The sequence below is a fragment of the Ixodes scapularis genome, unplaced genomic scaffold (assembly GCF_016920785.2).
Source record: "Ixodes scapularis isolate PalLabHiFi unplaced genomic scaffold, ASM1692078v2 PGA_scaffold8__174_contigs__length_109621045, whole genome shotgun sequence".
NCBI lineage: Eukaryota > Metazoa > Arthropoda > Arachnida > Ixodida > Ixodidae > Ixodes > Ixodes scapularis.
Window position 1 is genome coordinate 105,243,160 of NW_024609883.1, and position 14,019 is coordinate 105,257,178.

At 49.1% G+C, this 14,019-nt stretch overlaps 1 protein-coding gene across 1 annotated transcript in view; it reads right to left on the reverse strand.

Moving 5' to 3' along the window:
* Nucleotides 1-5,119: 5,119 nt before the first annotated feature.
* LOC8053248 (CUB and sushi domain-containing protein 1) overlaps nucleotides 5,120-14,019 on the reverse strand; it is a 168,662-nt gene continuing 159,762 nt past the window's right edge. The window contains exons 9-12 of the mRNA XM_042286846.1: nucleotides 12,917-12,985; nucleotides 11,130-11,202; nucleotides 9,760-10,251; nucleotides 5,120-7,830 (exon numbers count right to left, since the gene is read on the reverse strand). Coding sequence (XP_042142780.1) covers nucleotides 7,584-7,830; nucleotides 9,760-10,251; nucleotides 11,130-11,202; nucleotides 12,917-12,985 — 881 coding nt within the window. The 3' untranslated portion in view covers nucleotides 5,120-7,583. The remainder of the gene's footprint in view (nucleotides 7,831-9,759; nucleotides 10,252-11,129; nucleotides 11,203-12,916; nucleotides 12,986-14,019) is intronic.

A 14,019-nucleotide genomic window follows, 5' to 3' on the forward strand; every position in this document is an offset into this window, starting at 1 on the left:
CTACTTTTGTATCGCGTCATCAAAAGGATACTGACACCCCCAAAATTTATTTTTTATTTTATGTTAGGTGATTTATTTTGGTGTCGGAAGACTACCCAATCAATATTTTGCTAAGCGTTGCATATATTTTTAAGAAAATAAAAAAAGAATGCAACTTCTCGAAACCTAAACCGAAACTTGACTGGGGAGGGAGAAGAAATTTAGAGAAATAGCGTGTTGCCGAAAGTCACGTGGCTGTACAACTTCTTTTTTTTTTTTTTTTTAAATCAACATTCAGTGTATTAGAAGCCCCAAAGAATAGGTATAATTTTAAGTGTGAGCCTTCGATGACCCACGACTTTGATTATATTTGGTGGTTGTGCCTAAACCATAGAAAACAGCTTGTGACCACGGAAAAGAGAGTGAGCGCGACTCAAACCAGCCAGTTCTCGATCGGCGGTTTTCGGGCGGAAAGAAAACGAATTTCGAGCCCCAAATTTTGTTCTGGGTAGTTGTGCTCTCGCATGTCGTGTACGAATAAAAATCTTAGCAAGCATAAAGCGCGAAACACATGTACGACGAAACCGTCCGTTCTGACGTGCAAACTGCTGGAATGACCTTCGGGGGCGAGGGTTTTCGTAGCTCCGGAGAGCGTTGAAAACCCTCGCCTCCAACCGTCGTATTGCCTGATCGGACGTCGGATCGGACGGTTTCGTTGTACATGTGTTTCGCGCTTAAATACCTCATCAGTGTCCCTTTAAGCCTAAAAGTCTACAAAAGCTCTCAAATGAAGTTGACCTGCTGACAGGACTGATTGAATGTTAGTTCCAGTGCACAAGTGCAATGAGGATATAGTTTGATCTATGGATTTTGTTTATTGAACAAAAGACTATTTTAGGGACAAGCGAAATTTGACCAAAAGAAAGTAACGGTGTGCCACTCTTGCTCTTGCAGGAAAAGTAAAACTGCAGGGTGTCTACCGACCGGGAAAACCGGGGATTGTCAGGGAATTTTAAGACACCTGGAAAAGTCAGGGAATTGTCAGGGAAATTTCCAAAAGGATTGCCGAGTCAGGGAATTTATCCCATGCTCGCCTGCTTACGCTAGAAGCGGCAGGCACTAGGGTGCCTTCATGTGCGCTTTGCTTATGGGCCTCTGAGAGGCGCGCGCGCCTAGCGATCCATTCGTTTGTCAGATATGGTGCTTTCGCGCCAAGTTTCCATGTTTCGCGCGTCCCCGTAAACGCAACCTGGACGCCTGTACTCTACGAGCTCTACCACGTGCGTTTGTGGCTGTGGGTTGCGCTTTCTACCTCGTTATTTTCCTAAAGTGCAGGTATGTGAAAGTGACTATGTCGCTGTCGAGAAAGTGCTCCTTCAATCTCAACTGGACAAACCCGGACATATGCACGAATGCGATGGATTCGGCCCATTCCAAATGATCCAAATAGTGCTCACTGCGCAGTGTGCTGCAAGAAGTTCTCCCTGAGCAACATGGGGAATAGGGCGATTGCTACACATCTTGAGGGTAAGAAACATCACACTGCTATGAAATATCTGCAAAGCGTTTCCCAGAGCCCAGTCGTATTTTTCAAAACTGCGACAAATGCGGACTTGCCTTCCGCGACAGCAACGGGTGTTTTTTGTCCGGTGGTAAGCTTGTAGGGCTCCGGCAATGCGTCTAACCAACGCCACGGAAGCTCTTAGCCCCTCTGTGAAGACGTGGGTGGTGGCTTTTTATTGAAGAAGGAAGTTACAAAGGCCAGGTGTGCTGCTTGAACACTATAACAACTCATGGGTCTTTCCGTTCAGCGGCAGCGTCTGCCTTGCTGTTTCCGTGGATGTTCCCCATGCGTGAGACCGCCAGAAAAATTCAGCTTGGAAAAAACAAAGTGGGATATTCAATATGTCGTGGTATCGCCCCTGTTGTGTATTTAATCTTTACATAATATATACATTACAGCATACAGCGGGCACAACCGACCGGGTTGGGGCCAGAGCAGTCGAACGTCTCGTGCCTGCGCGCGTGCACCAGTTCACCGGCATCCCTGGATATCCTCGGTTGCCAACACACAACATCCCTCCCCCCTAGGTCACATAGTCCTTTAGGTAGTCGGGACGTCGCCGTTGTCGCTGGGGACGATTTGACTGTTCTTGCGCAGGCGCTGAAGTTGGCAACACTGTTTGGTGCCTCGGTTCATGGGGTGAAGCAGGTGAACGTTGTGGGGAAGCTGGAGGTGTTGCCACTGGGGTTGACTCCTCGGGGAAGTCCGCTTGACTCGTAGATGGTGGGCACTCTTCCACCGATTCATTCCTAAGCAATGGCTCGCTTGGTAAGGAGAGCTGCTGAGGTGACAGCTCTGTCGTAGGCTCCTCCTCGTCCAGGTATGTGCTCCACTCCCGTCTCCGGATTCGGTCCACGTGCCGCTTCCAGAAACGACCGTCGATGGTGCAAACCTTGTAAGACACCGGACCGGTGATCTCAGTGATGATACCGGGTAGCCACTTGGGGCCTGCTAAATAATTGCGGATGAAGACTGGTTCTCGCGGCTCGAATTCGCGTGCACCTTGTCTTCCCCGCAGCGCTTGTTCCTCTTGCTTGTCCACCATCTCTGCTTGTAGGTCTGGGTGAAGCCGGTCCAGTGCAGTACGGAGTCTCCGACCCATCAACAATTCCGCCGGACTCTTTCCGGTCGTTGAGTGCGGGAGAATATGCTGACTCAAAAGAAATCGGGCCAACTTGGTGGCCATGTCGCCTCCTTCCATGCGCCTGAGGACTTGTTTAGTTTCTTGGACCATGCGCTCCACTTGGCCATTTGACGATGGATGATATGGCGCCACCTTAACGTGCCGGATCTGGTTTCTCTGCAACAATTCTTCAAATTCTTGTGAGACGAACGCTGTCCCATTGTCCGAGACTATAGTGTCGGGAACACCGTGTGTTGCGAACAGCACTCGCAGCCTTTGACACACTGCTGCTGACGACATGGATGCTATCTGGATGACTTCCAGCCGTTTCGAATGCGCATCCACCACCAGAAGAAAAACCTTTCCTTGGAAGGGTCCTGCAAAATCGATGTGGATTCGGGACCATGGGTTTCTGGCAAATTCCCACGGATGCAGTCTTGCACGTGCAGGTTGCGGCCTTGTCTCCTGGCAGGGCAGGCAGGTTCGGACCTTCCTTTCGATATCTTGGTCGATACCCGGCCACCAGACTGTGCTTCTGGCAAGCGCCTTCATGCGGACGATCCCGGGATGCGTGGTATGCACCAGCTCCAAAACCTGGTCTCTTGCTTGCTCTGGAATGATGACTCTACATCCCCATAGCAGGCATCCCCGATACTCCGACAACTCGTGCTGCCGTCGAACAAATGGCTTGAACTCGTCCGGCAGCCTGCCTTGAGGCCATCCAACCCCCGTCCAATGTCGAACTCTGGACTAGGTTGGGTCGTTCCTGGTGCATCGGGCAATCCGCGCGTGCACCAGTTCACCGGCATCCCTGGATATCCTCGGTTGCCAACACACAACAGCCCCCTACTTTCAAGACAAGTTACTAGCAAGCCTCTCTAACGTGCCATATCTGGTGGTTGCTTGTGATGAGCCACTGAACAAAGTAACTCGGAGAACAGATTGATGTACTGATCGGGTGCTGGGACCAAACTCCCTGAAACAGTAAACCCGGGTCAATGCTGTATTCTAAACATCTTCTAAAGTTTGCTTTATCTAACTTAAAGAAAATATTTTACTTTGTGAATAGTGTCTATCATATATTGTTTTGGTGTCGGTAGTTGTGGGTCAGGGAATTCAATTAAAATAGTCAGGGAAAACCTGGAAAAGTCAGGGGATTTGAAAAAAACTATTTGGTAGACACCCCGAACTGAATGTGTAAAAAATAGCATTCTTCAAGTAACTATACATCGCTTGCACGGGAGGCACTCACTTGATCGAATGACGTTTTAGCGAACGCCCACGTTTCATCGAATGACACTTTAGCGAATAGTCGGATGCCGCGAAGCGGCGTTTTCGGGTGGGCCAAGTGAGTTAATATTTTTGTAATGAGTTGCCGCAGACTGTCGCCGCGAAGCGGCGTAAAGCGCAGCGCGACGGATGGGTTAACGCGCGTCCCGTTATTCGCTAAAACGACCATTCGCTCAAATGTCGCCGTTCGCTAAAATGTCATTCGCTCTTGTGATATGGACCCCGCTTGCACAGTCCCTATAGCATTCTCCAAGTAACTATACATGGCTTGCACAGGCGCTTGTGGTGGCCACAAGCGCCTAATTAAGGCAGGGGGAGCTACGCTTTTGTGCGCCCTTTCCCCGTTATGTGTGACCAAGTGACGTCGATGCAAGCTATGTACACCCTGAGCACTCCTCCGCGACACGGTGCCGTTTGCTGGAAGGTGGGCTCCGACGGTCTGCGAGTTCTTTTTTTCTCCTTCGTCGGCTAGTGGGGGTAGCCTGGAAACTTTGTTTGTACCGCGTCTTTCACCACAGCAGCTTTCCGTGGGGCACTTACGAGGATGTGGCCCTTGTAGACCACTTTTGACGATTACCCACAAACCTCGACTCAAAATGTCTCTCGCAGACCGAGTCTGTCAACTGCAGCAGGTGGCCTTTGTGCGGGATGGCGTTGCGCCTTACCTTTAGGCGGTCCTCTTTGGGAGTGGCAAGAAGGGATGGCTTCTCCGCTCACGTTTTGTACCTCGCGTTGCACCGTGGCACGAAGCACACACTCCCCATTGCTGGCAACTTGTGGAATCGGAAACTGGCCAGAAACAAAATCGAAAAGCTGCGCAGCACTGTAGCCCGGCGCACGCTTCCGCCTGCTGGAGCTCGGGAAAGGACGGCGTCGCTGGCAAGGGGAGAGAGAACCGTGTGCTGAGCTTGCCCGCTACGGCTCTTCGGTGGAGATGCGGCGTTACGGCACCCCAAGTATTTCTAGCACCCTAGCACGAACCATGTAGTGGAAAAATACTCGGTCTGACTCTGAGGCTCACCATGTATCTATGAACAAGTTTGTTCTAGCAGGCAGTATAACAGAGCAGCTTTTTTCTGGGTTTCGATGCAGCCTTTGGCTTTCCTTGCACTCTCGTATCGGGACATGCAAACATTTCTGAAATAGTCCACCAGTGACGCATCTCTCGTAGAAAACATATTTATTCTTAGACTCACAACACCGTCCAACTGCACCGGAATAGGGTGAAAGCTGTACAAATAAATACGAGCTTCGCAACGTGACTGTATATCTATGTACACCGTATACCATACACGCCGTTCATTTCTAAGAGACAAAATATGCTCGGTCTTTGGAAACACCACGACATTTGCAGTCTAGACACGGAACGTGAAATGCAAACAGCTGACTAACAAAATCTTTCTGCATCATACTCCCCGGTACGTACGGACTAGCTTCCTGGTGCGCTCATCTAGTTGCACACGAGGATTCTCTGTCGACCTTTAGACATTAGACATGAGGCATCTTCATTTTGTCGGCACTCCGCCGAAACACTTTCGACTCGTGTTTGGCCACGTCCCGTCCTCGTTTCGTCACCTAGTGTGAAGCACCATTCTCGGACGAAGATGCCAGCAATGACCAGGGTCGTCCGGCGAGGATGACATTTGTGGTTCCACGTCGCAATATTACTGCAGACTAAACAGACTGAAGCCGAGGTCACGTTACATATCTTGAAATTAAAATGGACAGGCTTCGTATTGCGCGTTAACCCGACTATAGACCACCACACTGTTTGGACAACGAGGGAGCGCTTGCCCGCACCAGGTCTGGGCACTGGACGTGCAGAGAAGATTCGGGTGAAACGAAGCGTCTGAGCTTGCGCCATGCCGAGAGCAGCGCCATTGGTTGGTGGAGTTGTTTCGCTATTTCGAGACATAGAAAGGAACTGCGCGAATGCATAGACAATTTTAATAAGTGCCGCCCAATTCTGGCCAAGAATAACGAGCCGAAATTGTCTTACGCGGGAAATAGAAATTTCTGTTAGTGTAAATTTTCTCCGCATACAATAACGGTCTTTCGTTTACTCGGAGCAGAACCCGCCCCAAAGACGTTATCTTTGCCCCGGTTTGAAAAATAAGTCCGTGCTTTTAGCTTCCGCGATTGTAAAACATGAGCCCCAGAACTGAGAACCCTCATGATAGATTGCTTTCTGCGTGCTCAATGAACGGCTAGGATCCCTGGCCTCTCGCATCAGAAAGCCACACTGTGATGGGGCAAAAGTTTAGAACGCTACTCGGCAGTTGTTTCCGTAGCTCAAGTTGGCAGTGCTTTGGGGCAGTTTGTTGCGACGCGTTGTAGATTTATTCGGATGGCTGGTCGCCAAGCCCAGCTAGGTGTCTCGCGCACATTCTCAGTTGCCAGTCTGAACGGAACATTTGGCTGTAAGAAAATGCAGATTTGCACGTGCGATTCTTGAGTCGCATAACTGTGCGTGCCGTAATTTTAATGCGTATTTTGTCCTTAAGTTTTCTCCGGGTAAAATGGTAGTGCACACAACGAGACAAGTTGATTCCTACTAGATTATATACCGACGTTGGGACAAAACTAACCACCCTGTAGCCTTCTTTTCATGCTCGCATTTTCATCTTTACGCAAGCTTGCATCATTGGCACAGGTTGCACACTCCGAGACCAACGTAACTACGGTTGCACCACGGAATGAATAAAAGCTCTTTCCGGGGCACGTGCCCAAATAGTTCTCTCGCAGTTGGTTCGGAAACGGCCGAGTCATTGAATGCCTGTCAAGTCTCCAATACAAGCCACAATACTGGACTCTGCAATTCTTGGTCATCTGGTCGTATTCTGGCTCCTAGCTGACAGACAAGTTTCACGGGCACCAAATCTTTTCCCGCATTCTTCTCCCATAGGTGACACCGACTCGGGCAAGTTGTCGACTTTACAAAAATCTGTTTGAACACGCACCGAGAATGACTTCCCAATATTCGCCGCTACATTTAGTGTGGCCATTTTGCGGCGCTGGCACATACCAAAGATTAACGCCGCCCTTCCGAGTCGCCGCTGCCATTTTTGTTGTCGGAGAATGTCTGCGAAGACTTGGAAAAAAGGAAAATTGTTCCGCAGTTGCGGATAGGCACGTTTGAAAGCTGAAATCAACCTTTCAATCATGACACGAACGGCAACGCGGCATCATTTGCGTGGGTAGGTTCCTCAAAACGTAACAATGTTTTTGCCAACTTCGGTAGCCAGCTCAGACACCAAAAATGCGCAAGTGGCTCTTGAGTGTCCTTTGTTCGACAGTGCTCGGACCGTCGACTTCGCGGCAGCGATATAGCTTTCGCATCGATTTCGTACGGTCCAACTCGCCTCTTATTTGGCGAGCATTTAGGTGCCGACACCTCGTACGTCACATAAATACCCAAGACGTAAGCTGTCCGCAAGGTTCACTTTTGCCCTCCGCTTCAGTCCACAGAAAGGGCATTTTGATAGTTTGGACATTTCGGAACACTCGAATCTCGAGCACACTGTTTCGTCAGTTCTTCACCGGGGTTTTGCGGCGACTCGGTGCTTGGACAATGTTTCGTTGCCGCGACGGAGCACGGTGCACTCAGTTGGGAGCGGGGGCACCGTGTCACGACCCGACGTAGAGTTGGTTGTCGACCATCACCGCATCCTCTCCGTCTGTCGCCAACGGATGTCCGACGTAGACGTTGCCGCCTTCGACGACGTGCGGCGCGAGGGACGCCATTGGTGTGACCGCACCGTCCAGGGACATGGCAACCGCGTCCCTGCCTTCTTCTTCGGGCGGAGGAATCGGGGGAAGGTCTCTCAACTTGACACCAGCCTCTGGCGGACCCTTCTGCACGCTGTCCTCGCCGCTGGGGGAAAAAAATGGAAGGACGTAGCTTAGAAACAATTTCCCTCTTTTCTATCCAAGTTTGTAAATTTTTAGAGATCGGATGTCGGTGGGGAGACGAGATGCACGCCTATTGGAAAGAGGGCAACGACTATGGCAGGAACTACATGCATGCACAAACAAGACGTCGCAGGTGTATAGAAACAAACCCACGAGGTAAGTAGGGATGCGCAAATTTTGCTTAGAATTGAATGGCACAGTGACGTGCCCAGCTTCGACGCTAAGGTGAGGCGGTACGTCGTCTCTTTCCTTGCACCCCTGAAGGCTACGAACGATGTTGCACTATTCGATTTAAACCACTATTTGCACGTGCCTACCATTAACTAGATAAGATGGACAACATTCGGCGTGCGTGCTGCTATGTTTGAATGAGCAGGCGTCGTCGTCGGTTCAAGGTACGGCTCCGGACAATACGAAAGACCGACTCGACGGTACTGTTTTGGGCAACTGCGCAGGATTCGCTTTTACCGGGCCTCTGTTGCTCTGGGTGAGGAAATGAACATTCATTCTATGCTTTCTTTAAAAATAAAATGTCTGGGACCAAAGTTTGCCCGGTACTGCCCTATGAACATCTAGGTTGATCGGTCTTTTACATTGTTGGAAACTGTACAGCAAAGTTAATTTGTACGCTGTAACAATCTTGCCTCCTAGTACGCATTACAGGTGGAGTTATAATAGCTAGTTTTAGGCAAAGTACCGTCTCTTCTTTTGGCAATGTTTGTGTGCAAGACAGAAACACAGTGCTGTCTTTGTGTCTTCTACTTATTGCACGATTTTTGTGCCATCTTGTTTAGTGTCGTCATGTTCTGTTCAGGTCGGGGCTGAACGACAGCGTTCAAAACTACACTAGCAAAAGTTGTCGACTGAATCTCGTGAAAGAAGCAAGAGCAACTCGCCTTCCTCGTAAAAACGCCTCGTTTGTTTTTATATTCATACACTGAGTCGCATGGCATATTAAAGGAGGAGATGGAGATAAAAAAACTTTGCTCAGAAACAATTTTTTTTTTTATCGCACAGAGCAGAAGGGTAGCGGGATACGAACGACCGACAAGCTCCGAATGACCGTGTTAAAGGGGGGGAGGTGCAACGATTTTAAGATTAAAAGAATTAGCATCTCGTCATTATCAAGTTTATAGTGTCTTGGAGGATAGAGAAAACATCTCCTTCATTAGAAAATGTTCGGCTGCATAATCGCCAAGCAAAAGCCTCGCTTTTCCCACTCCCCTGCAGCCGCGAGTGGCAGCCGAAGGAACTACGGCGAGAATTTTACGTGGACTCGCTCGGCTCTCAGCTGCAGCAGAACGCCCGCTAATCTCGGCAGAGACAGGGAGAGGAAGCGTCCTCGGAGAGAGCACACCAAAAGCTACACGGCACCCCGAATTACGTCACTAGGAAGGGGACCAGGTGTGACCCTGAAGACTGGGAGCGAGTCGAGGGCTGCCAGAAATGCCAATATTTATCTTTTGTTTTCACACTAGGACATGCAGGCGAAATCGGTTTTCTGTTATTTACTTGACAAGTGTCAGAGGGCAAGTTCCACAAATTTTTGACCCAAGTCCAGAAATCGTTGCATCCCCCTATAAAGAGTGCTTAGACCTTGGCCCGCGTTCAGACCCTGGCCGCGTTCAGACCCTGGCATATTTTTCAAGTAGTGTCATCATGATTAGCGGGAAGTTTTATAATAAATTTAAAGTATAGGATTTTTTTTAGTTCTTTTCCACCAACAATTCCTGTTTTTAGCATCCGTGCAGAACAAATCGCCGAAATATGCAGAATTTTGCAACACAAACCGACAAACGTCTGCCAATAGAAAGAAATGGGGCAAAATCTACGTCCTAATTACCCGAGCCAAAAGCTAGGAGCCAGAGCATGGACAAACGAGTAAAATTACCCCTTGATCATGCGCGATTTCCGCTTCTGATCAAAGTCCACCTTGGCATAGAGCGCCGGCGAGTCGTCCGGACCGTGCACCTCCCGCCGCTCTTGCACCGGCGGCGCCGCCATGGCCGCCCCGTCGGACTTCCTCCCGCCGGAAGACGGCTTGCGACTGCGCGACGCGGCCAGGGCGATCTCTTCGTAGATGTTTTCCCTGGACGACGCCGAGCTCTTGCGGCTGGGCGTGGAGCTCTTTCGCCGATCTGCGGTGGACGCCGGGACGTCCGGCTCGTAAAGGAGACGAGGCTGCTGGTGGCCGTTGTGGATGTGGTTGTTGTTGACGGTATGGTCGTCGTGCTGGGGCGGCTTCAGTGGGATCTCCGTGTAGAAGTCCTCGTTCTGGTAGATGGTGCCGCTGCTCTCCGTGTACGAGACGTCCGTGCCCCCGTTGGTGGCGCTCACGGCCGCTTTAGGGGGATGGTTCTTGGGGCCGGAGAAATACTTCCGCCTGGAACGAAAAGTTTGAGGGCTCCACGCTCGGCGAGAAAGGCACCGACTGCCGACCTTTCCACTTTTCGCGCCTCCAGCTGATTGCTCGCCCTCCCGCGGCGGAAACGGGAAGCGTTCTAGTGAGGGTGCCCCGATTCTCCTCCTCAGCGGGCGCGGCGGAACTGCTTGCAATCGTGGCTCGCGAAATGTCAATTTTTATAGCAAACAACACTATCACAACGTAGTGCTGCAGCCAGAATGGGGTCACGGTCCTCCTGGGCTGGGCTGTTCTTTGCCACAGTAGGAGAATGTTCTCCTTAAACACAAATTAAAGCACCTCCGGTGCTTTAATTTGTGTTTAAGGAAAAATCAATTAGTCGGATTGCTCAGAGAACCTAACGAAAAGACGTGGGCTTGGAGGAGCCGTCGTCGAGAAGGCATCTGCTCTTTCATAAAATCCTACAGATCCATCGAAAAGATGGAAGATTGAAAACGCCATCTACACTCGATACCAAGGGGTTGTGTTAGTTCAGAATAATTGAAACGCCACATTAAAAGTGCTACAAATAATCAAATAAAAAAATTCTTTTATAAGTTAATTATTTTTTTCTTTTTTGTTTTACTTTTAGGTGTATTAGGGAGGAAGCTGCCAAAGTTTCCAGACCAGTAAGTAGTCCATCTAAGGACCGTGGCTCAGTGTCAAATATGGCGTTCAAGTTGAATCAGTGGGCATGTTTGCTTTCGAGGTTTTCGAGAGGTTCCTAAGCTTCTCGAGTTCTCTCTGCAAACTTCGAAATTCACGGATTTTGTTTTAGGCACGTTTGAGTACTGCACTAGATCCTGAGACTTTGGTTCCTGCGTGGAACTTGCAAAAAGGTTGCTCTGAGCTGCACATACCTCTTGAGAAGCAGCAGCACGCACATGGACAGCAGAAACAAGAAGGCGATAGCAATCACGGCAGCCACCATACCTGAAAAGCAGCGCCCCCTGGGTTTATCCTTGGGACAAAGTAAACCATGGGGGAACGGGTGTCTACCCCATGTGCAAAGCAGTTGCGAGATTTGCACACTGTTTGTGGACCCTTGCAGTACCTTCCCGCGGGGCTTGCTGCCTGGGTATGTAGAGAAGCAAGCTGCAAGTGCTGGAAATGCTGGAATGGGTATTTGATAGGCTTGTGCACATAGTGCATTATGAGTTCAAAGCAAATAGTGGTTTTGGCCAAATATTTTTGAGTCAAATATCAAATAGTTTCTTCAAGCTTTTCACTACTGTTCCACTATACCTAAACGAAAATCCAGCTGAATTCGTGAAGTTTGTTCCCAAGTTTTCACTTCTCCGTGTGTAAGCTAATGTTAATCTAACTACCTATATTAATGAACTGTGGCCTTAGAAAGCCTACATGGGAGCGGCAAGCAAATGACAGATTTGATGTGAAATTAAACCTGTAGAGATGCTGAGCTACACTTAATGTAGCCATCTCGCAATACAGAAATATCTTAAATCTCGAATTTGAGAAAGGAAAAACGAGAGCACCGTGAATGATGAACGCAGGTTCTAGGGACATCTCTGCCTAGCATATAGTATCGCAGAATAGTTTAATTTTCGAAATTTTCACCGTAATGTAGCTACCAACATTCACAAAGCTTTTGTTTCTGTTTAAATACACTAGGCAAGCGTGGGCACCATCCTGTTTTCAAAGTGCTCTCCTCCTAGACACGGGACTGCGATATTAGTATTTTTCAAAGTGTCGATCGCGGTGGGTTAGTCCCGTTGAGTGCGCTTCTTAGCGAGCACCGGTGCACTGCGGAGAAGCAATAGCCTCGGAAGGGAGCTCCGCGATTATTGCTTCTTCGCAGCGCACCGGTGCTCGGTAAGAAGCGCACTCAACGGGACTAAACCACCGCGATTGACACTTTGAAAAATACTAATATCGCAGTTCATCTCAAAGCGAATATTGTATTATTTGGAACTACCATTCTAAAATTTGATTATTCGCATAATTCTAGTACTGGGATACTCACAATTAATATTAATATCGGAAGATATTCATATATACTAAATAATGTTTAAAAAAACATGAATTTTCTGGGTAATGTTTAACCATGTCAGTGACTCCAGTGAGACTTCATCTCACAACTTACTTTTCCCCCAGGCGCTATGACATTAGTAGTAGTCGTGACTAGGAAGCTGTATGTATACCCCTTCATATTTCAGCTGTGCAGGGCTGTGGCAGCACCGAACCACCAATGCGGCATTATGTAAACAAAACATGTAGCTACTCATTCGTCACCGCATGTATTTGTACCTCAAACGACAAGTAGAGAAAGTCAGACAGCTTTCACTCGAGTTGGCAACAGCGACTCCTTCCCGGACAATGCGCACTTACTTTGGCTGTCCATGGAACATAGGAGATTTGTCTGCAGAACGTGTGGTTAGGGTACGTGGCACTGAGAAAGCCTAGCGAGGGACGATGCCGAAAGAACCTTCTCACGCGGATGTGCAGCAACAGTGTGCGCAGCATTCCGAATGCATATCATACAGTGTAGATTACGTCGGGAACAAACTTTCTAGACCATCATTCTTCGTAGATTCTGCGGGGAAATGGATGTGTAGATGGCATAATGATAAGTGCACGATAAGATGATTAGCGTTATTTGCGACTGGTATATGAGGTACGAAATTACCGGTTAAAGTCGAGCTTGCGTCGGAGGCATCGCTCGACGAATGCTCCTTGAGTTTTTGCTTCACTTGCCCTGCAAAGAAAAAAAAGGTTCGAGGTACACACTTGAGCACTTCTTACGAGTTGCGAATGCGAAAGCACGTGTGTCATTCTTCCGCTCCCTCATTTCGTCTGTGGCGTATTTGCGTCGACGGCAGATCGCGCACTCTCTTCGCCGCTCTGACCTTGAACGCTTTGTGCTACCGGCGCGCTGATGGCGCAGACACGCAGCGCCATGGGGTGGCAATCGTTGAAACTGCCGTGCAGCAACCAATGGGGGCCTCGCTCCTTGAAACTACGAGGCGCGCCAGCCAATGGGATCGAAGCCAAAATCTATCGGCTTCATTCCGCTTCTTTGAGATCGGGGAAACTAGGTACCGTTTGGTGCGGCTTCAAAGCTGATGATGTCGGCTCGCTCCATAAGACAGTTAATGCTTTTGCATTAATTATAATAATTGGGTTGTGGGGATATTTATACAGCGTGTAGTTGGTCAGCCATTAAAGTTGCGACGAGTCACACGCTGTAGATGAGCAATTTAGCCAGTGCAGTATACAGACGCTAGCCTGGGGTCTTTAACGTGCACCACGCAGTAGTGATGCACGACCGCACGCCGGTACGATGCTCATCCAGATCGAAACGGGCAGGGGTGGGGCTCGAACCCAGGATCCCTGGGTTCTGCAGCGTGAGCTTTCGCTCCACGTGCGTCGAGCTGGGTGTGCGCTTTAGCCCACTTGGCCACCGATCCCCCCCATAAATTGCATTGATATATATAATGGCTTTTGCAACAGACATACAACTTTGCAGGCATTGAAAGGTTCAGTTACAGCGGAAGGGCTCTGAAACTGCGTTCCCATCGACCTTATTTACTCTCGTCCCCAGCCACATAGTTCACATATCCGGCATGGGGAGACGAAACAAAGCGAGACATTACAACCTGTAACAAGTAAAAACAAATATAGAGAGGGCAAAACAAAAAGGATTAACAAATGTGATAAAATTGTAAACACCTTCCAATTGCCTGGCAAGGGCAAGACAGTGTATTTCCCCATACCCGAAGTCCCAAGATG